The sequence below is a fragment of the Cavia porcellus genome, unplaced genomic scaffold (assembly GCF_034190915.1).
Source record: "Cavia porcellus strain 051 isolate PalLab524CR breed Dunkin Hartley unplaced genomic scaffold, mCavPor4.1 scaffold_4, whole genome shotgun sequence".
Classification (NCBI taxonomy): domain Eukaryota; kingdom Metazoa; phylum Chordata; class Mammalia; order Rodentia; family Caviidae; genus Cavia; species Cavia porcellus.
In genome coordinates this window covers 70,910,335-70,931,096 of record NW_026947487.1, presented here as the reverse complement: position 1 = coordinate 70,931,096, position 20,762 = coordinate 70,910,335, and the positions used below count along the sequence as shown (strand labels likewise).

At 35.4% G+C, this 20,762-nt stretch overlaps 1 protein-coding gene across 2 annotated transcripts in view; it reads left to right on the top strand.

Annotated features, from left to right (window-relative positions):
* LOC100715785 (broad substrate specificity ATP-binding cassette transporter ABCG2-like) overlaps positions 1–20,762 on the top strand; it is a 57,092-nt gene that overhangs the window by 7,634 nt on the left and 28,696 nt on the right. For both annotated transcript variants that reach the window (XM_063247255.1, XM_063247256.1), the window contains exons 2-9: positions 5,204–5,424; positions 11,971–12,030; positions 12,598–12,712; positions 13,849–14,001; positions 15,535–15,692; positions 17,027–17,178; positions 18,292–18,396; positions 19,046–19,293. In XM_063247255.1, coding sequence (XP_063103325.1) covers positions 5,222–5,424; positions 11,971–12,030; positions 12,598–12,712; positions 13,849–14,001; positions 15,535–15,692; positions 17,027–17,178; positions 18,292–18,396; positions 19,046–19,293 — 1,194 coding nt within the window. In that variant the 5' untranslated portion in view covers positions 5,204–5,221. The remainder of the gene's footprint in view (positions 1–5,203; positions 5,425–11,970; positions 12,031–12,597; positions 12,713–13,848; positions 14,002–15,534; positions 15,693–17,026; positions 17,179–18,291; positions 18,397–19,045; positions 19,294–20,762) is intronic.

Here is a 20,762-nt window from a genome sequence, read left to right as displayed (position 1 = left end):
CCAGTCAACTTCCAAAAGCCTCCCTTGGGATACATGTGACTTGCAGTCATTTTAACTGTAAACCATACAGACAGATTCTCTAATGACTAACATGGTTATCTGTAGAGCTGAGAGTGATTTGACAAAATGAAAACCAATCTTTGTTTTGTCATAACCTTTGTAAGCCCAGTTTATGAGTTATGGTGTTGTAGCAAAGACCACCTTTATGTCTCTGACTGCATCTAGTGGAATTCAAAATCATGCTTTTGATGACTCACAGGTTTAGGGCACATGAATTTTTTGTCCTTTGTGTTTATATGTGTTTTATGTGTTGGACCTTCTCACTGAGCATGCATATCTTTCATAAAGGGGTTCATTCATTGTCACAGCGTGGCCTGTAGATTATACAAACAGTTAGGGGGTTCCTGGAGTCACCTCAGTGAGCAGACTGACCCCCAAGTCAACTTTAATGAGCAACCTTGGAATTCAGAGTCCATGTTAGGTGCACCAGGGTGTATATATTGAGTGAGAAACAATGTGAGAAGCATTGATTGACAGATGTCTTAAACATAAGGGATAATATTTGAAAATTAGAATGCATATTTTGTGCTCCTTTTTGTATTTTCCATAAAAAATAGCTACCTGATAATAAAACCATCAGGCTCCTATCTTCTTGGAAATGTAATCTCCCTGTTCCCAACTTCCTCTCTCAACTTCCTTTCCATCTCTGTCTTCCTTTTGTTCTCCCTGCTCATCTGTCTCTCCTTTTGCATTTTCTCTCTCTCCTTGAGACAGAGTCTTACTATGCATCTTCCCTCCTCTGTTGAGACAGAGTCTTACTATGAAAATGAAAACAGCCTTCAACTAATGATCACTCTGCTTCAATGTGCAGAGTGGTGTGGTTACAGATAAACTCTACCATGTCCAGCATGATTGCAGACTCTTGAGATTCATGTAAGTAAATTCTTTAGCCAGTCTTGCTTGCCAAGCATGCTGGAATAAACTTATAATGCTACTACTCTGACTGAGACAGAAGGATAAACAATGTGAACATTACCGGGCAATTTAATGTCGTATGGAAACAATGTTCAAAATAAGAATTTAAAAAATCTGGTTGTGTAGCACAGTGTAAACTCACTGGGTTCAATTTGCAATTTTACTAGAAAAAAAAATGAACAGAGGTATGTGCTTATAAAGGAGCTTTAGATTTATGAGACAGAGGCCAAATCTCCATTTATTAGAAACTTTGCTATGAAAAAATATAAAAAACAGCTCCCTTGTGTACTCAATGTGAAATAGTTTTAAAAGTTACAGGATTCAAAATCTTCCTTTGCAGACTTCCTATCTGCCTTTCTTATTTGTGCAATTTTCATTGTAGAATAACCACGTTTGGTACTCTGGTTTTAGATAAGTATACAATTAAGATTACGGTAAAAGGAATATAAAATTAGTAGTTTTATTAAAGATTGTTATTATGATATATATGTATACCTATCTAAATATAGTGAAAGGAAATGTTTAAAGTGTTCAAAAAGTAAATTTGTAGCCTTGGTAGTTAGAATATACAAAGAGAAAAGAGGATGATGTATGTAGGGTCCCAGAAATAGCACAACTGGAAAGAGAAAAACAAGCCCTAAAATCTTCTTTAGAAGAAGTTTTCAAGTTGATTAGATTTATAATTAGTCTGGAAATCATGAGAAGGCTGGCTTCAGTGGGCTGTGAAGTTCCTTGGAAGTTTTCATCAATGAACTTGAGGTCCCTGCATTGGGTTTAGGACACAGAGAGTGAGGAGAAGGCAGTTAGGATTAGTGGGGCTCTGGAAACCAGGAAACAGAAAGGAGAAGGAGGCAGAATTTTGTCACCGAGAAATCTACACATGATTGGAGTGTTTTTCTTCATTTAAAACCATACTGTTAGTCCTGTGAGAGCACTACCAGGGTCTAGAAAGCTGCTCCTACAGGAAAGACTAATGTATACTTAACTACACTACTTTCTACCACAGCACACTGTTAACAAGCATTATGCACTAGTTGGTACTGAGATGTATTTTCTTCTGTTTCATAATCCTTGCTACACTGTTTGTTTCATCTTGGGGAAAAACATTATTCTTTTTGTATTTGAAATAAAGGGTTTTTTTTGCAAGTTTAACTTTTTCTTTCCTTCCTCATTCCTTCTTTATTTTCTTCATTTCTTCAAGTTATACCACACTTCAGCAATATGTTATGTGTATGTTATGCATTCCTCTGAGGCAGATGTTTGAACCCTAGAAAGGAAGTTGGAGTCCTTGAATTCAAACTCAATCCACTCACCAGGCAGGTGAACTCTCTATGTACCCTTCTAATGCTATTACTGTATTTAGAAGTTATCGCCCACTGTTTTGGGTAGACATAGGTATATTTTCTTGTGTACTTCAGTTACATTTGTTACTTTTTACTTGTAAGAAAAGTCACAGAAAGCTCAGTTCCATCTTGAGTCAGTTATCTATTTAAAGTAAAACAATGTGTTCTTGGCATTCTCTTAATAAGTGTCTAGGGAAGGTAGAAACATCCTTAATGCCTGAACATCACATTACTATTCAGGTATTTGACTAACATCACATTACTGTTCAGGCATACATACATCGACAGAAAGTACTGCAAGGATGAATTTGGCTTTTAAAACATCACATTACTTAACAGTTTTACAACTGTTAAGTGATGCTGGAAGTTGCTCTGTAACCATTCTTAGTTTAATGACTATTCTGTTCTGTTCCTATGCCTAGGGTGTTAAATGAATTGGTCACTAAGTTAGGAGTTGTAATTATAGTATGTACATTACAATATTCAGAACAAAGAAATGGCAAAGGAAACTTCAACTTCATAACTTTGATATTACTTGCATAACTCTTACATGCAGTAATATATAACAATATAAAACTGTACCATAGAATCAGTAAAAATTATAGTACTGTATATAGAAGGTATAGTATACAAAAAAGACACCAAGGCTCTATAAACATGATGTATAGAGTCGTATAATTCAGAAAATATTTGTTCTAAGTCTCAGTGGTGACATGTAAGTTGAAACATTTGTTAAATGAAGAAAATCTGTATTTGCTTTCTGAAGTCATAGGCAAATCGTTCACAGGACTGCAAATTAAAGTTGTGAGTCCCCTTCAGTGCCTATGCCTTTTCTTTTAACTGCTTCTGTGGAATGAAATTTTGGGTAATTTTTACCATTGACAGTGATTGCACATTAATATTTAGTTCTTTACTTTTAATTCCCTAGATGCCAAGCTCAAAATTATTTCCCAAGTGTCCATTTTCCAAACTGAGTGTTTTGAATTGTAAGTTTTTGGGTATAGAACAGTCCCTCAGAGATTATTTTCTAGCAGTTTGGATATATTATGCTTGTAAGTGGCTCTCTTGAACTTTCCAGTTTCATATTTGTAGAGTTTAATTAATCTATGTCTTCAAAGTTTCGACAGGAGATACTTGGCAAATATATGATCAAATGGTAAGGCTTTTTTTGTTTGTTTGTTTTTCCTTCTCCCTCTGAACTCCAGTTGCAAATATGCCAGAACCATTTCTTTGTGTTTTTTCTTTACATTTTTTCATGTTTTTATCTTTTTAAATTTTTCTTAATTTGTTTTTCAAGGTCAGAAACTCCTTGTTTTGGTTTCTTATATATCATTCCTCCACTTTACATTCCATTTCTTTTTCTGTGTAAACTGCTAAGATTACATACTTAATTTTAAATTTTTACTCTTTTAGAAATAATCTGTTTCTTAGGTGGTAATCTATATTTTCCTTTGTTTTATCAAAAACGATTTTATGAATATTACCATTTGATGACTCCAGTCTGGATATTACTACTAGGTCTATTTCTCAGTATTCATTTCTAGAGATACAGGTCTCCTTTTCTGGCATGCATGATAATTTCAGCGGAAAGTGTGAACAACAGTATCTTTGTCAAGAGAGGATTAACATTCCTTCAGCAAAGACTTTCACAGGTCACTGTGAAGAAGCAGAGCTGGGCCTGTTTCCATCTGTCCATATTTCTAGGGCGTAGCCTTTCAGATCTCAAACTTTGCCTTTTAAGGACTCTCAGTCTTTGTTGGGGCTGAAAGATCAAATGTCTTAGCTGAAAGCCTGCTGAATTATTTTCTCAAGTATTTTCCAGTATTCCTCTAGTATATTTGTTCTGCTTGGATTTCCTGAAATATTCCCCATGCAGGTGCAGTTTGCCTGTACAAATATCAGGAGGGAAAATTAACAGGTGCTGAGCTGGGTTCCGGGCTATTCCTTTCTTTCCAGAATTTTGATTCTTCTTTTGTCTCAGGAAGCTTTGGTTTCTCTCATCAGAGAGCTCTTCCTACAGCAGGTTCTCATGTTTTGTCTCCCTCTCTGTGGTTCTTCTCATGACCATTATTTGGTTGAACCTGTTAGTCAAACATACATACATCGACAGAAAGTACTGCAAGGATGAATTTGGCTTTTAAAAATAAAAACTAGTTTATTGTAGGTTACATTTCAATCCTGTTTTACTAGCTCTGTTCATGTAATGTTTAGTGTAGATAATTTTTTTACAGGGCCTTCTGTAACTTGTTTCCTAAAACATTGAAAACTTTTATAAATAGAATTCAAGTGTTGCTTCAAAATCTTGTGATCTTTACAGGCTTTATTCTCCTTTGTAATTTATTATAGAAATAAATTTCTATATCTTTTAGAAATTCAGTATTGTATGTTTACCAAATAAGAAGATGATTGTGTCTTTGGAAATCTTTTTGGAATTTACCACCTTACTTTATTGAAAGCATATAATACTCACAAGTATACATTAGGATGTAAAAATTCAGAGAAATTGCTTTTGTTCCTGAATGACTCACTAAATCCTTTGGATACTAGCAATATCATAAATTATCAAAGTATAATAAAATGTAGGAAGTATGATGATGATCATGTGGTCTTTCCTTGAATATAAGGTGTCTTATACTCTGCTTTTCAAGCCAGATTAGTCTAAACATCACGTCTCATTATGTCTTAGGAATATGACAATAGGACTCTACGTATTTAAGGATGCATATGTCTCGCATCATAAGTATTAAAGTAGTTGTGTATGCTGTTTATTGATAAAGAATTTATTTATAATGATGCATTTTAAAACACGCTGATTGAAATATATTACCTAGGGTTTACAAGCCAATTTGATGGGATTCACCTGACTGTTGGTTTTCCTTCTACAGCAGAGGAAAACTCTCCAGATGTCCTCTAATAACGACCAGATTAATATCCCACTGTCAGAAAGAAACGTCAGCAGTGTCTCTGAGATGATCCCTAATGACATGAAGTTACATCCTGAAGGGGCTGTCTTAAGTTTTCATAATATTTCTTATAGAGTAAAAATGAAGAGTAGATTTTTACTTGGTAAGAAAACAGTGGAAAAAGACATACTATCAAATATAAGGTAAGTGTTACATCTTTTTAAAGAGTTCTTTGTTGATCTACACCTTAGTTATACATGTTTTCCATATTACCAATAATTAATTGTGAGTAATTAATTGTGAGTTCATGTATATGTACCAATATGTAGACACATAATTTCATTTCTTTAGAGTAAGCCTGAGACACAGTGATGAAATGACTTTTCTTTTATCATCAAGATTTTTAAAAAGTGATTTGCATTTTTAAACAAAAGATTAATAGAAGAAACAAATGCAGTCTTTTTATACTTTGTATTCCTACTTTGCCATAAAGAAGGAAAATCTTAAGTCATTTGTCGGAAATAGATGTACCCGGAGACAATAATATCAAGGAAATACATCAGATCCACAAGCACAAATACTCATGATTCCCTAATATCACGAAAATACATAAAGAGAAACATTAACGATAATAGGATGTAAATATATAGATTTTAGTTAATGGACAGGGGATCAAGAAATGGAGTGAGAGGTGATGAGTGGTGGCAAAGAGGCTGAGAAAAATACTGAGATGTGCTGTTTGTGGAATGAGTCTCCACAAACAGAGTAGCCAGTATGTAATGTAAATATGTACTAAAAAGTAAAAACTGAAAACTTATGTATCTATCAAATATATACTCATGTGTCTCTTCTTGTTCATTTCATTGAACAGAATTAGCATTTATATGTATTCCTGAACATTCACAGTTGTATACATGTCAATAAAAAAATCCATGATTTCTCATTAATTCATCAAGTCCTATGTATCTTTTCACATTTTAAAGTTTGTGAAATGTCAGAAGAAATTTGACTCCCATTATTCTTAGTCTATTTAGTGATCTGCTTGGTGCATTTTCTTATTCCCTAGTAGAAGTACTTCACAGTGTGGGCCAAATCCCTCATTCTTCCCATCCCTGTCCCTTTATAGCTCACGTTTTTAGGAGGTGAAGTGCATTACTCTGCTCTCTTGCAAATCAATGACTAATACACAGTCATGAATTTCTTAAGGTTTTATTTTTCATGGAAGATAAGCTATTGTATGGTTTCAGTAAAGAGAGTTTTCATACTGTTTTTGCTATCTTCTGATTTTTCTCTGATTCTTGTTAACCTAAACTTAGGGATCTTGGCCTCTTGAATCAATTGTTTGAATCAATTTCTATGATCTTTGGAGTTTTGGAGCTATCTCTGGACCTATGCTGTCCAGCATTGAATCTTATGTTCTAGGCATTCTAGTTCGGGAACTGTCTCTTCTCATGGGCGAATTCTGCCGCCTATAGTTTCAGTAAAGATTTTTATGGACTTCAATTCTTTGCTATACAGGACAATCATATATTCTACTATATTTTTAAGATTATTACATTTTTGAAATTTTTTCATTAGTAGATGATGGTGGGGAATTGGTACATGGACATAATGCATTTTATTTCCCATTTTTTATCCCCTTTTCCTTTACACCCTAACCCTCCACCCATCTCTTGACTCCAAACTTTATTCCCATCATGGTTGTGGTAACACTTACATGTCTTCTGAGGAGTTGGCACATGTACCTAACACATCTCCATTTCTTTTGCCAACAGCTTTTCTGCTGAATGGAGACCACATTGTAGGCTGCACTAAATGTCCATAGTCATGGAATCTGTTTGCTTCTTTCTCTCTTTGAGATTGTCCTCATTCAGAGTTAGGGCAGTTTGTTAGTTCTCACCTCTGGCGCCCCATGTCACAGGTAAACAGATTGTAGTACTTCCTTGGACTAAGTGGGTGGCTCTGCCCTTGCATCAGTCAGTGCTGTGTTTTGTGTGGGGACAGTTAAGTTCTTTATTCCTTTGGATTAGTCATCTTTGGGCCCGCTGAATATCTTATTGATAGTTCTGTTTTCCTTGTTATCATTTTGTATATTTCAGTCTTTGGGTTTCTGATTTTCTCTCCATCAATGCCATTGGGGAATTAGTTGTTTTTGGAGGCATTATATTGCCTTGCTTTCTCTTGTTTCTCTCTCTGTCTCTCTCTCTCTCTCTCTCTCTCTCTCTCTCTCTCTCTGTCTGTCTCTCTCTCTCTGTCTCTCTCTCCGTGTGTGTGTGTGTGTGTGTGTGTGTGTGTGTGTGTGTGTGTGTGTGTTTCTGTGTGTAATGGTGTTTGGGGAGGGACTTGGGGGAATGAGAGGAAAATCAAGAGGATAAATTAGAAAAAAGAAAGGAGAAAACAGAAATAATACTTGAAAGAAAGAGGTAGATTGATTAATGTTTTTATTATTCTTGCATCTTGAGTAAATGTCTCATGAATTGGAGTTTTAAAGTATATTCACGGGAGCAGATGGAGCAGAGGGAGTGGTGTGTAATTGGACGTTGAGGGAAGATTTGAAAAGATCAGACCTTGATTATAGGCTGTTATATAATAGGCTATCAAAGTCCTATATACACAAGGTTCATGCGGATTACACTGATATTCCAACAAAGGCATTATTTAGGGTTATGAATTAATTAATTTTCTTCTCCTGTTGTATATACTGACACCTCCCGTATATATGCATACAATATATATTATACGTTACACGTATATTAGATGCATGAGGTAAAGAAAATGGGATGATAAAGGAAAAAGAACCTAAGAAAAAATAAAGGAAAATTATTAGATATATACCATTGCAAAGTACTAAATTAAAGCATCCTCACAGCACTCCATATCTTGCAATGTGAGTTCAATAAATCAGCTCTTCTCCCTAAATTCACAAATGAAGCTTTGACCTACAAAAGGGGTCTGGATGGATTTCTGGATCTGAGTATTGCTCACACTTCTGTCCTCTATAAAATGCCACAAAATGCTTTTTACAGTCCTCCAGCTACCGGCAGCTCCTGATGGTTTCTGGGCTGGTTGCACTATTATTATAAGTTGTTCAATTCCCTGTCTTTGAGTGCATATTCTTGCTTTCTCATCACTTTAGAAGCAGGTATCAGACAGTTATTAGTAAAGATGATGCATGAAATGGTATAAATAAATAAAAAAACTGTTTTTTGTAGTATATTTTTGTATTGGTAGCCAGGATAAGGTCACTAAAATAAAAAGTGAATGTTCCAGGTTATCAAAACTTTCATTGTCTATGTCCAAAATTTCAGTGAGAGATATCTCAGTCAGTTAGCTATAGAAAATGCACATTTTACCTATCCTTCTACTTACCATTTTATAAGTGCAACAGTTTAGAGAAAATTGGCAAGGAGAAAAAAATCCATCATGAGAATAAGTGTCTATTCTAGTAATAATGAAGCTCTGCCCATTCTATGATTGAAGGGTCCAGTATAATCAAACTATCAACAGGTCACAGATTGATATCCTAAAGCAATGGGTCATTTTGGGACCTCAGAATTTGTCTGTGCTGCTGACAGAAAAGGTGATCATCACAGGCTATATATTAGATTAGCCTTTGAGCGGTTGCAGTGTTGCTGAATCCATGGATAACCAGCCCAAACTCTTAACCTTGGACTTACAAAATAACATATGACCAACACAGTATTTCACATAGCTCTGCTTCTGACTAAGGAATAGCCTTCTCAGCCAATGAAGTGTGATAATGTGCTCACACTTTTGGAATTCACTGTTCTAGTATTTTTCCTTATGGTAATGAAGCAAGTGGATTGGTATAAAGGTACAATTGATTTTTAAGACATAATAAGTGTGACATCAAGATAGAAAAGCATTGTAATACTGGGGAAAGGTTTCCCTGAATGCTCTACATACTTTGAATAAGTGAACAATATACACTACCCTTTCTCCTACAACCAGGAATCATTGTTCAATTAATAAAGAAGTAGAAAAGAAAATGACATCATTCACTATTACTCTTAGCAATAAACTAGCAAAGTTTTGCTTCCTGTTTTGCAGTCTGATGCTCAGTGGATCTAGGGTTCTTAGTTCCAGAAGGAGCAATGATTGTACAAGAGGACACAACAATGATTCCTTTGAAATCAATGATTTCACTCTGGCTATTTTGTGTACATTAGGTATCAATCAACAAGATTTTAAAAGGATATGTTATTGAAATAGAGAATTGACCCAGTCTATGAAGGAGAAATTGCATTTATCCTCCACAATGGCTGTAAACAAAAGGATACTTGGAGTATATTTGGATCCCAAGAAGCCACTTAGGGTCCCAAATATTACCATGCCAGTTATTCAGGACAGTGATACCTTAGTTACTTTCTCATCACTGAAACTCATAACTCAACATTTAAATTATCAACCACTTCAAAGAAGAAAAGTTGGAGGAAAAACTGCTCAAATTATAGGGAGAGAGAGAGAGAGAGAGAGAGAGAGAGAGAGAGAGAGAGAGAGTAAAGTGAGGAGGTAGACAGGGTGATGTATCATTCATAGTGATTCTTTAAGTGACCCTTTACCACCAGGCTCCATTTCCTAACTAGTCAAGTATAGCAATCTCATGATCCCACCACCATCTAAACACTCCATCACTGAACACATAAGAGTTCTGGAAGTCACTGAAGACACAAACGATAGTAATGGGAAACTGTGACACTCCATGCAGCATGGATGACAAAAGACCCAAAACTTTCTTGAGGTATCATCCCATCCAATCAAACAACCAAGTCCCACTGAAATGTTTTCTAGTGACCAAAGTAATGAGTGCTAGATGTTAGTTATCAATAGCAGTGGGAAACATCAGCCGGTTTCAGAAGTATTGATTATAATTTTTAAGAGTATATCCTTCCCATTTTATTTATATATTTGAGCGTATTAACACATCTATTAAATATCTTTGATTTCTTTCTTTGTGTTAATGTTTATTGGTTTAACTTTGTTAAATCTGTAAGATAATACATAATTTAATGAATTCGGAAGAAGAGTAAGGACCACCCAGAGAAACATTTTGTGTTCTATTAAGAGAGAGAGTTAGTGTGTTGTCTTTTGTATGCGGAAAAGTTGTACTACATTCAGTGTAATTAAGTACTTTCTACTATATTTGGAGGTTAAGTATTGTTTAAGGAGATACATTAGATTGTCAAGTTGAGAAACAGTGAACTGTGATCATCTACTATTATGGTTCAACTTGAATAAGAAGCACCTGAAAGAATTACTAAATTGCAGTTGTATTTGTGAAAGATTTACACATATGCCAATAATGTGAATTTGGATGAGCAAACATGGATTCGAAGGCACAGCACAGAACTCAAAGGGAAAAAGGAAGTGTTATCTTTTTCTTTTTGCACCACTCTTTGCCATTGATTTTTGGGCGTTGGTCTCCACTTTCTTCAGCATTCTAGCTCAGAATCTTTTTTTTTTTTTTTTTTAAACTTTTTTATCGGAACCAGGGATCGAACTCACGATTGCCTGCTTGCAAGGCAGGTGCTTATGCCCCTGAGCTAAACCTCCAGCCCCTTAGCTCACACTCTTGAGCTTTTCCATGCAGACTCTTTGACCTTCTGATAGAGACTCACACAAGTGACTCTATTGTGAGTTTTTAGGCCTCCAACTCTGGCTGCTTCTGAATCCTTTGAATTAGCAGCACAAAAAGAGCCATGCTGGAATTTTCTATCTCTGATCCTGCAGATGGCCTGTGACTCTTCTAGTTCTGATCCTGTAAATCAGCCTAACAAATCTTTTTGTATAATCATGTATTTTTAATCAATTTTGTTTCTATAGAAAAAGTTACCAAGGAATAAATGACTTTGAGAATACTGTAGTGCCACCCTTCATGAGCTTAATGTATTTCATAATTTTGAACTGTAATAGGGTTTGTCATGAACAGAATCAAATTTCCCCATAAGGTTCAGTATAAATAAAATTAATCTCTTCCAACCCCCAATAATGTGCTGAAAACACATTTTCATTGGAAACTGAATAACATTTTCCCAGAAGATTCAATGTAAACATAGCTAATTCATTCTGAACCATAGCTATTTTTACCCACAATATTTTTAAGAAGTACAGTACAAGACAGTGTGATAGGTGAAAACACTAATGTGACTTATCTCCTAATTGGTCTGCCTGTATGTGCCACCTTCCTCATGGCTGTACACTTTTCCCCATGATCTTTGCTCTGCACTTTCTGTGGAGCTGTGCTAGATTAAATAACACTGTATGTGCTAACAAGCTCACCAAAATGCTCTTTAGAGCAAGGGTGTATAGGTCTCTCTGGAATCATGATATCAGCTAGAGGAAGCTACAATCATATACCAGAGCACAGAAGATGTTTACATTTATGTTACTGTGGGAAGACGATTTTGGTTCCATTTGTCACCCCAATGCAGAGTTCCTGAAGCAAAGCAAAATTCTGCCAAAGAGGAACCAAATTACTCATGGACACCAGTGTTTGTGAATCAAAGAGTTTCTGTACATGAAAGGATACTAAACCTTATAGGTTGTGACTGAAAAATACCCTTATGTTGTATTGTAAACCTATTGATCAGGTTTTTTTATTTTAGGTTTATTTTTGTTTTCTGTGTATCAATTCATCAGCCTATATTAAGTGTAATAAATTAAAACTCAAAATTAGCACCATTTTCTTTAATGTAAAGCAATAAATCAATATATTTTTATGCTTACAGTGGGATCATGAGACCTGGCCTCAATGCCATTTTTGGACCTCCAGGTTCAGGCAAATCTGTGTGAGTATAAAATAAAGTATAGGTCAGCCATGTTATTAGTTTCAGTGTCTTTAAAAAAATCATTGTTACATGAGCAAGGATTAGTTCAGCATTTTTGCGTACATCTAGTCTGGCCCTAGGTGCTGTGGATAATGTTCAGTTTGGTCAGCTTGTGAAAGACTACCAAGTCTTATTGGTCTTGTTTACTACTAGAACATTATAAAGTGATTGTTAGCAGCCAATATCATGAACCAATGGAGAGTGAAAATAAATGGATAATTGAACTGGGAAGATGTAACCGATATTTTATGTACAGTCATGAGTGTTACATGAAAGAGCATATTATGTGCGTTGTAACCTCCAAATTCCTATACCAACAGGATAATTTGTGAGGTATCTGCTTGATAAACAAATGATAACTTATTTTTTTTGGGGGGGGGACTTTCAAGTATCCTATAATGAATGCATATATTTAGATAAAACATAGAATATCCAGGCTAGATATTTTTGTAGCTCGAGCAGAAAAGATGATAAATATAGGCTTTGTATTAGGGATAGAAGTTCCAAAATATGTATATCCTTTTACAGGTTGTTAGATATCTTAGCTGCAAGGAAACACCTGGAAAAATTCTCAGGCGATGTTTTGATAAATGGAGAACCTTATCCTGCCAATTTCAAATGTTATTCAGGTTATGTGACACAAGTGAGTATTACTGGGTTTGCATTTTAGATTTCTCATTTTTATATGGACAAGTGCCTTGGTTTATAGCATCCAGCTGCTTAGAAAAGCTTCATATAGAAATAAGTATCCTGAGATCAGCTTTTAATAATTATCCATCAGCTTTAGTGTGGTATTAAATGAATATGCAGAGCAGATACAGACTGTGACCTTTGTAGGATAGTGGTATCCATTGAATCTGGTATATCAGTTCTACAAGGTCTAATGTTATGCTATTTCCACTTTTCTTTCTCCCTTGAAGATATCCTTGCCATGTTATTGTAGAAAGAAGTCTGAAAGTGCTTGTTACATCATGAGAAAGGAAAAAAAAATGATAAATGCAGGTAGAAAGCAGACATGGAAATCAAGATCTTAAAATTGTGCTTAGAAACCAAAATTATACATTTAAGAAAACTGCAGCAAGACAGGCTTTTGTTTCCTTGCTTCTGTAGGCCACCTCAGCTGGTGCACCCTTCTTCATCCTTACTGAAATAATGATAAACTCCATTTTACAACAGCTTATAAAATACAGGGTACAAGACCTGCCCCTTTCCCCAGCATGTTGCCTTTTCCATCAGCCCCCAAAACAACAGCCTTGGCATCAGACTCTCTTAACTGAAACACATGCACTGTGTGAGAGTGAAACATACACTGTGTGAGAGTGAAAGATACACTGTGTGAGAGTGAAACATACACTGTGTGAGAGTGAAAATATACATTGTAAATCATTTACTTTAAAGATACCCCTTTCCTCCAGTGTGGACCCTCTCAAATATTTGACTGTGAACATCCTGTAAAGGTCTAGCTACAATCTGTAAAAATATCTTGTTCATGCCTGTTTCTAATATGTGCTAAAAATCCTGTTTCTGCAAGGGAATCAACAAAATACAAATTAATTATAAGAGATCAAGACAATCGTAATGGCTTTACTCTCCTTGATTGTGCAAATGTGTGTGAAATTTATACCAATGGGATATGCAGACCTCTAACACATAGTTACTGTAATTGGTAGAATTGAATGTAGCTAGAGCTCTACTTTGGGTGTATTATATGTGTTGTAGGGTGATGGATGAGCTTAGAAAAGACTCGGTTTGTCTCACTAAAATACCATTTGCCTTAAGGATGATGTCATGATGGGCACACTGACAGTAAGAGAAAACTTGCGCTTCTCAGCAGCAATTCGGCTTCCCACAACCATGACCAATCATGAAAAAAATGAGAAGATTAATGAGACCATTCAAGAATTAGGTCTGGATAAAGTGGCAGATTGCAAGGTAATGTGATTAAAACAAGTGAAATCATAGCCACAATAAGACTTGACGAGCGTGAAAACATTTTTTTTTTTTTTTTTTTTTTGTGTGTGTGTGGTCAAAGTGGCAGCTTCCTGTAGAGAGGAGAAAAGCATCTCATAACTTCATAAGGACATTTAAATTAAGCTGAAAAAATTATTTAAGAATGGTTTGATCCTGGGGCTGAAGAAGATCTAGGAAAGAAACCTATTCCTCATGTAATGGTTTTCAAATGATCCTCACCCAGCTTGTCTGTTCTGGATCATTTGATAATTTGGCACTGATTTTTCTACTTGTGCTTTTCTCTATTCAAACTTAGGAATTTATCTCTCTTTATTCCAGGGAAGTTTGTGCTGTTGCTTTTTGAAGGTTTATTTCTGGAACTGATGAATAATGAGTTGCAGGGAATTTTGTTCAACACATTTTACCTAGTTTAATTCTCACGTTATATATTTGTGGCCTTTGCACTCCTTTTCGTTCATGTATATTACTCCTTTACTCTCTTTTTTCCCCCCAGATCCTTATCTGTGAGGCTCATTTTCTGGATTTAGAAATTGACTTGTGGGCAAAGAGAGAGAGGGAAAGGGAGGGAGAGGGAGAGAAAGAGACAGAGAGAGAAAGGGAGGAGAGAGAGGGAGCCAGAGAGGGAGAGGGAGAAAGAAAGACAGAGACAGAGAGAACAAAGAAACTCTTTATTTGGAGGGTTGTGTAGATCCGTGAATGCAAATCAGAGGAGTGTCCTTTCCAGTTGAGAACTCCCTATAAAAGAAATTGTGAACAGATATTTGGGGTTTTAAGTGAAAACGAACTTTCTGATGATAATGGCTGTGCTTTAACCTGGTGTAGTATCCCCTACTTCAGTCAACGAAAAACAAGGTTTCTGCTAACTGCTGCTTCCATGACACTTGCTGAAAGACTGTGAACTCTTCTTGTTTGGGAAATAGCCCTGCCATGCTACCATTTACCACTTAGTTTCTTATTATGAATGATTCATTTTTTCTTTCGCTTGGGCTCTATATTTTATTTAATTTTTTCTTTCTAACCAGGTATTTCCTTTTATTCAGTTTTTTTTTGTCTATGTATTGGCCTATATTAATCTGTGGAATTTTCAGCAAAAACATTGAAAGAAATTATTGACTTCTTAAAATTCACATAATTGATTTAAATATTTGTAATTTTTGTCTTTTATGATATTATAAACATAGACTAATATACATTCAGAGAAAATAATGTACTTACTGCATTGATAATATTGTAAGAAACCATCTATTTTTTGTCTTTTTGAGACAAAGTCTCAGTATGCAGTTCAGGCTGGTCCTGAACTCATTTTGTAGTCAGGATGGCCTCCAATTCACAAGGATCTTTTTGCCTCAACCTCCCACGTGCTGGGATTACAGGTGTGTACCATCACATCTGGCTAGTATTTCACATAATATTTAAATTACAAGGGATGGTACAGAGTTTTTCCACAAAATGATAGTGATTGTGGTGATTCCTGTTGGTCATATTATGTTTTAGGTTGGAACTGAACTAATCCATGGTGTGTCCAAGGCAGAAAGAAAAAAGATCAGTATTGCCATGGAGTTGGTCACTGATCCTTCCATCTTGTTCCTGGATAAGCCAACAAATGCTTTAGACTTGAACACAGCATATGCTGTCTTTTTACTTCTGAAAAGGTAAGTGTTATGAGACCTCCTCTTTTATTTATTTAATAGCTGGTTACTTCTGTACACAAGACGTTCTTAGTGCAGAGGATGCAACAGTGAAACAGCAGAAGATTTTCCACTCTTGGTTGGGGAGAGCAGTCAATCAACACAGCAGTGGTATCAAGAAAGATTAATGAGACACACAGGAAGGGGAGCCATTGTGATTGTGAGGGCTGATTTGAATAGCAGAGGGTTAGAGAAGACCTCAATACTGTGGCAAGTGAGTTGCAAGCAGAGAGTGATAGCAGGCTGAAACCATCAGAGAGAGCTCTAGTTGAAGGAATAGGCAGTGTCCCATGGCCAAGCTAGCCTAGTGCATGTGGGACATCAAAAAGTACAAAAGGACAGATCTCAGTGAATAAGGTAAGTGGAGACTGGATAAGGTACTGTTATAACAAAATACCATGGAGTTGGTGGCTTAAAAATAGAAATTTAATTTTTCATAGCTCTGGAGCTTGGAATTCTGAGATCAAAGTGTCCATATTATTGTTCTTCTGAATATAGTGTCATTGGCTTGGAGATGACCAACTTCTCCCTCTGTGTATCCATCTGTCATCATCTACTTTTAAATGGACCCTATTCACCTACTCAGTGCTCTGGCTTAACGTTAACTGAGTAAAGACTTTGGAGTTATCATTAGTTCTATATCCATAGTAGACAAATCCAAGAAATGAACACTTATGAGTGTGTGTATGTATAAATATATATATATGTGTGTGTGTGTGTGTGTCTGTGTTTCTGTGTTTATATATATGATAGAATCACATTGACAATAAATATATTTTGTATCTTTGATTCCTGTTTGCAAAAAGATATGTACACATTTATACTATTTGTGTGTGTGGTGCTTATAAATGTTGTTTTCTTAAAGTAGAATAATAATAATCATAAAGTTCAAGAAGATTTAAGATTAAGTAGGTAATTATTGGCTAAATATTGAGTTTGCATAATACATCAGTGAGTATATTTTCAGATTACTTGGGGTGGTTCTTAACAATTTGGACTCCTAGAGCACAACATAGAGATTCTAATTTAGTGTCTGGAAAGACTATTGAAGATTCTCATTTTAATAAGGCTTCTTGTGGATTATATACTGTTAATGTACCATCATTTAAGAAACCCTTGCATTTTTAAATGAAATCATTAAAGTAAGCATTAGTTAACAAAATGAGGCTCAATGAAATATTTATAAGAGAAAATCAAGATGAACTGGGATTAAATGGTCTAAAATCAGGAATAATGTATTTTATCAGGAACTTCCAAGTTTAGATGTGTAATGACTGCTTATTTTCTCTACTTTCTAGGATATCTAAGAAGAGACGAACAATAATCTTCTCCATTCATGAACTTCGGCATCCCATCTTCGAGATGTTTGATAGCCTCACTTTACTGACTGCAGGAAAACTAATATTCCATGGCCCTGCACAGATGGCTGCAGAGCACCTTGCATCAGCAGGTATGGTTGAGTTGCACAAAGCAGACGCCCCACGCAAAGAATCAAGGAAGACAGCATAGCAAGTCACAGGATTGCTGTTTGACTTTGTGTAGATGAACCTTGGGTTCTACCACTCTAAAAGCATCTTTTTACAGATTAGTATTATAACTTTTCTATATTTTTAGTACTTTATAGTTTAGATCCCTTTCCATTTTCTGTCCTATTTGAGATTGTGTCCATGCATGTGTCTTGACTTGTGCTTGTGTTGCTTTCCAGGTGTGGTGACTTTTTCTCAAGAGTTTAGTAATTAGTATGCTGGACTCACAGTTAGTTACTTGTCACTTGAACGTTTGTGTCTCATGAATACTAAGTTGTTCAGCCTGGCCTCAAAATTACCATTTCCCTATATTCTTCAATTGCTTTTTAATGTTATCATTTTTCCGCACTACTTCTAAATTAGATTGAGTCAAGTGACTTAGTTTTAATGGTAAATGATCTCTGCTTAATTTTTGAGATATTTTCGTATGATTAACAATGTTTCTCCTGACCTAAGTACAATTTTAAATATTTACTAGCCACATGTCCTATTATGACTTTTTAAAATTCATTAAATTTAAAAATAAATATGCATACTGTATAAGAATCTGTAGAGTCTATGGAAGTTGAATTTCACTAGCAGATTTCAAGCTGAGTTGAGATGATTGCACTATAAGAAGTAGAGTTCAGGTGTGCTACATTTGTCACATTCTCTGCAGAATGCCACTGTGTGAATTTCTTGTGTGTGTGGAGATAATAATAGAATGACAAATTTTAGACTTCTGAGGTGAATAGGTAGAGAAGTCATCATTGCTTCCACGTGTAGCGCTGTTCCATTGTTTCCTAGGGAAATTCAGAGAGCACATACACTCTGTCACTAATATTTTTTCCGATATGTATGATAAAGAGAGTCACTGAGACATCACATACATTCTTATAAGCTAAATGATTCAAGGGAGAAGAGAAAAGTTGAGGGAGAGAGAGAAGTTTTTATATTCCATGTTCACCTGTCTCACCTCACTTACCCTCTGATATGAATGCTTTTAATTTCCAACATCATTAGCTTTGTTTTCTTAGGTCATCTTCTTTGTTCCATAGGTTACAACTATAAGCTGTACATCAACTCTGCAGACTTTTTGCTGGACGTTATCAGTGGAGTCTTCCCTGCTATGGAATCAGACGGAGAGGAGGAACACCATGAATGTATGTGTGTCTGTAAGACTTACAGAGTGTTAGCGAACTATAGTGGCTGAGATTTAGCAATCTGAAAACTCATCTTAGAAGGTTTTGTAAATTACTATCAATGCAGTTTTTTCCTTCCTTCCTTTCTTCCTTCCTTCCTTCCTTCCTTCCTTCCTTCCTGCTTTCCTTTCTCTTTCTTTCTTTCTTTCTTTCTTTCTTTCTTTCTTTCTTTCTTTCTTTTTCTTTCTTTCTTTCTTTTTCATATATGGTTTTGATAATTTGCCCAGGCAGTTCTCAAGATGTAAATCATCATCAATAAAAAACTTAACTGTACATTATTTTTTAAATAAGAAGCTTTGTGCTTTAGGCTTTGCACAGAGTACAATACACGGGCTTTAGTTTCATATTTACAGTTATACATCAGTGCAATAATGTCTCTTTTTAAGAATTTAGTGCTGAAATGGAGTGGTCAGCAAATTTGCTATATGCATATGGTTATGACACTAGTAAAATGAGACCTTTTAGTGTGTATAGTCATGGAAAATCTGTTAATCTTTATTCCAATGCTGTAGAATTGAGATGTGATACAAAAAACGAGTCACAATGAAATGAATTTAGTAATTTCTTGTCTGTAATACTGTTTGTTTTCTCATTCACTTTTATCACAAAGATAAGAAGATGGAAGAATTTTCCATGAGAGATGAGCCAGCCATAGAAAACTTAGCTGAGTACTATGCCAATTCATCCTTATACAGAGATACAAAAGCTGAACTAGATCACCTCTTAGAGGGTCAGAAGAAGAAGAGCTCAGCCTTCCAGGACTTTACCTACGTGACCTCCTTTTGGCAGCAATTCAGATGGATTAGCTGGCGCTCATTTAAAAACTTCCTGGGTGATCACTGGACCTCTATAACTCAGGTAACCTGGAGGATGGTTTTCGTTGTGTTGCAAAAGAGTTATGTGGGAAAAACTTGGTTCTGATTTATTCTTCTTCAGGATTCTTTATCTCCTACCCACTCTTCTTGTATTTATCATCCTTACTCTATCTGGGATGTAGAAACAATGAAAAGAACATGAAAACACATTTAAATTTTTTAAATCTTGAAAGCTTTTGTTAGAATAGTCCAGAATATTTAACACAACCTATGATGGAAACTCTAAGTAGAATTATAATTTTGCTTGAAAATACTTCAACTAATGGAAATACTACTTAATTAATATTTTTGAACAGCTGTTCACTTTCATTCTCTGGTACATTACAGAAAACCACTGGAAGTCCATGTCGCACCCTGGGAACTCTAATACAATAAATAGTGAGCACAATGAGTAAACATAAAAATCTCTGCTTTCATGAAAGTTATCTTGTTGTGAGGGCTGAATAAGTATAATTAAAAATAAACAAAGCATGTCTAGTGATAGAAGGAATTGTGCTATAAGTCTGAGCAATAAAGGGGTGAGAGAGGCAGACAGGGGAGGCGATCAGAGGAGGTTGTTTTATGGTTGAAATCAGGCAGTGAGGGAACTCAGCAACTCCGAGTTGACCTGAAGGACATGAGGGCTGTGAGCTGCCTGAGAAAAGAGCTTATGTTATAAACATGATGAGTATGCCTGCATCACTGTAATGTGATGTTTTCAGTTCTTTAAAACCTTTCATGGAATTTTTGCATGAGGGGTTTTCTTTCTTGCTAAATAAGTGTTTTATATATATCTGATCCAAGATAAGTATATGGTAGCTCTGGGAAGCGTATGATTAAAATGTAACTACTTGTACACATCAGGGCTGTGGTGGTTTGCTGTTAGGGAAACCCATTTCCATAAAGGGAATCCAGGAGGTTCAGAGAAGCACCAATCTTTAGAAAAAGTGCAGGACCTTGTATCCCCCTGAATTTTGCATGGCAATTATTGATCAAGTTTAGAAACACTGGAATAGTAGAACAGCAGTAAAAAAACCTTTTTGGCAAAGGACCACAAAGTAATTATGTTAGGCTTTGTGTAATCTGTGTATGGTCTTTTTCTTAGGTCATGAATCCTGCTACTTTATTGTGATTACAGTTATAACTAATGTAAGGAAATGAACAAGGTTATGTGTTGATAAAATTTTAGTTATGGACAACAAAATTTGAATTTCATGTATTTTTTATTATTGTAAGAAATATTCTTGATCCCCTCACACTATCAGTAATACTGGTAAAATTTATTGTTATCTCACAGCTTTGCACAAATATATGTTTGACCCTCTAGTCACTGGGCTATTGGTCACTGACCCTAGAGATAGATTCTTCATCCTTTAGGTTTATTATTTCTCTGGTTTTTTTTATGTGGAGCTATTGAAATGTTTATGAATTTCTGAAGATAAATCTTACATCTATTTTCTTACATCTGTTTTT